This window comes from Piliocolobus tephrosceles, chromosome 17, assembly GCF_002776525.5.
Source record: "Piliocolobus tephrosceles isolate RC106 chromosome 17, ASM277652v3, whole genome shotgun sequence".
Lineage (NCBI taxonomy): Eukaryota > Metazoa > Chordata > Mammalia > Primates > Cercopithecidae > Piliocolobus > Piliocolobus tephrosceles.
In genome coordinates, this window is record NC_045450.1 from 73,145,649 (window position 1) to 73,147,287 (window position 1,639).

At 68.5% G+C, this 1,639-nt stretch overlaps 1 protein-coding gene across 1 annotated transcript in view; it reads left to right on the plus strand.

The window, feature by feature from the left end:
- Positions 1-6: 6 nt before the first annotated feature.
- The window catches only part of ZFPM1 (zinc finger protein, FOG family member 1), a 74,479-nt gene continuing 72,846 nt past the window's right edge, over positions 7-1,639 (plus strand). Inside the window, exon 1 of the mRNA XM_023228945.1 lies at positions 7-147. Coding sequence (XP_023084713.1) covers positions 108-147 — 40 coding nt within the window. The 5' untranslated portion in view covers positions 7-107. The remainder of the gene's footprint in view (positions 148-1,639) is intronic.

Consider the following 1,639-nt stretch of genomic DNA (forward strand, 5'->3'; position numbering starts at 1 on the left):
GGGGCCGGGGGCATGAGCGGCCCCGCGGCCCCTCCGCGCCCCCGCCGCCCGCCGCCGCCCGCCCGGGGCTAGAGGCGGCCGCCGGGAGGGCGCGCGGCGCCGGAGACATGTCCAGGAGGAAACAGAGCAACCCCCGGCAGATCAAACGTGAGTCAAACTTTGCCCGTCGTCCCCGCCGTCCCCGCCGCGCGCCCGACCCCCGCCGGGGCCCCGCCGCCAGCGCCGCCCCCGCCCGTCCCCGCTCTGCCCCGGGCGCAGGCGACCTTCACCCCGCGCCGCGCCCCCCGCGCTGTGCCAAGCGCGCCGTAATCTAATCTCCGCCGGCGGCCTGGGCCCCCGCGTCTCGGCTTGGGCACCAGGGGGTCCAGCCCAGGAGGGGGCCGCCCGGAGGCCGGGAGGAGGGCGGTTGGGGGCGCGGCCCGGGCAGCGCTTGGCCCCTCGCGGCCTGCCCCTCCCCCGCATCTGCGAGATGGTGCGGCGATAGGGCGGCCCCGATCTGGGCTCAGATAAAGTTTAAAATATTCCATTCTGCAAGTCCCGTCCTGATAAGATCGTTCTGTCGGGACGGGCTGAAATTGTGATCTTATCTCGCGCGGTTGACTCTCCCAGGCTTTGTATCTAGAAGTGGAGAGAGACCTGGGAGGGAGAGGGGACACCCGGGGCCGCGTGGAGATGCCTGGCCAAGTGGCAAGGACCCGCCTGCGCCCACCCCCACCGGTGCCGTCGCAGAGCCGCAGGGCAGGGGAGTGGGGAGCGCGCAGCTGCTGCAGCCTAGGCACTTGGCTCCAGCCCCCCAGACATCCCCACCCCATGCCCTAGTGCTGGGGTCCTGAACCCAGGCCCTGCCTGCCTGGTGACACCTCCTGGACCCTGCAAATGTCCCAGCCAAAGCGGCATGGGCAACGAATGGTGCCCTCGGATGCCCGCGGGTACCCCCTGGCATCCCAGGGGGCTGCTCTGAGTCAGAGAAGGGCCTCCCAGGCCGGGGTCGCCCCTGCACGCGACCAAGTTTCTTGCTGGTCCTGCTCCCTGCTGGGTCAGAGGTTACAGCCCCGCCGCCACATTGCCAGTGCCCCCACGAGAACTGCGCTCTGGGGGCCACTGTCTGGGCTGGGCCTCTGGGCTGTGCCAGGAGGGAGCAAGAGCACAGGCAGCTCCCATCCCCACCCTACGCCGATAATAACTTTGCGCCTCATGGTTAGGCCCAGGCGCAGGTCTTCCTCCCTGGGGCGCCTCCCCGGAGCCTGACGGGCAGGTCCTCTGAGCCCTGCCAGGAGGCCACGACGGAAACCGGCCCACTGCCCAGCCGCAGGCGCCCGGGCACTGCCTCCTTTGTCCACACAACCACTGCCACCAGGACCCCTTGCGTGGGGCCTGTGGGAGCTTCCCTACTCAGGAGGTCTCCCGAGGCGGGGGTCACAGGCGTGAACCAGTTCCCGTAACCCAACTCCCTCAGTGCAAACGGGACCTGTTTCCCGAAAGTCGCCTTCTATCATGTCAACTCAAGTATTAAAAACCACCCACAGGTCCCGATCCGCGCTTATGCTCTGGTTTCTTTTTCCTTCCTCCCCTGAGCGCCTGTGTTCGGTTCTGGGGTGTGTGTGTGTGTGTGTGTGTGTGTGTGTGTGTGTGTGTGTGT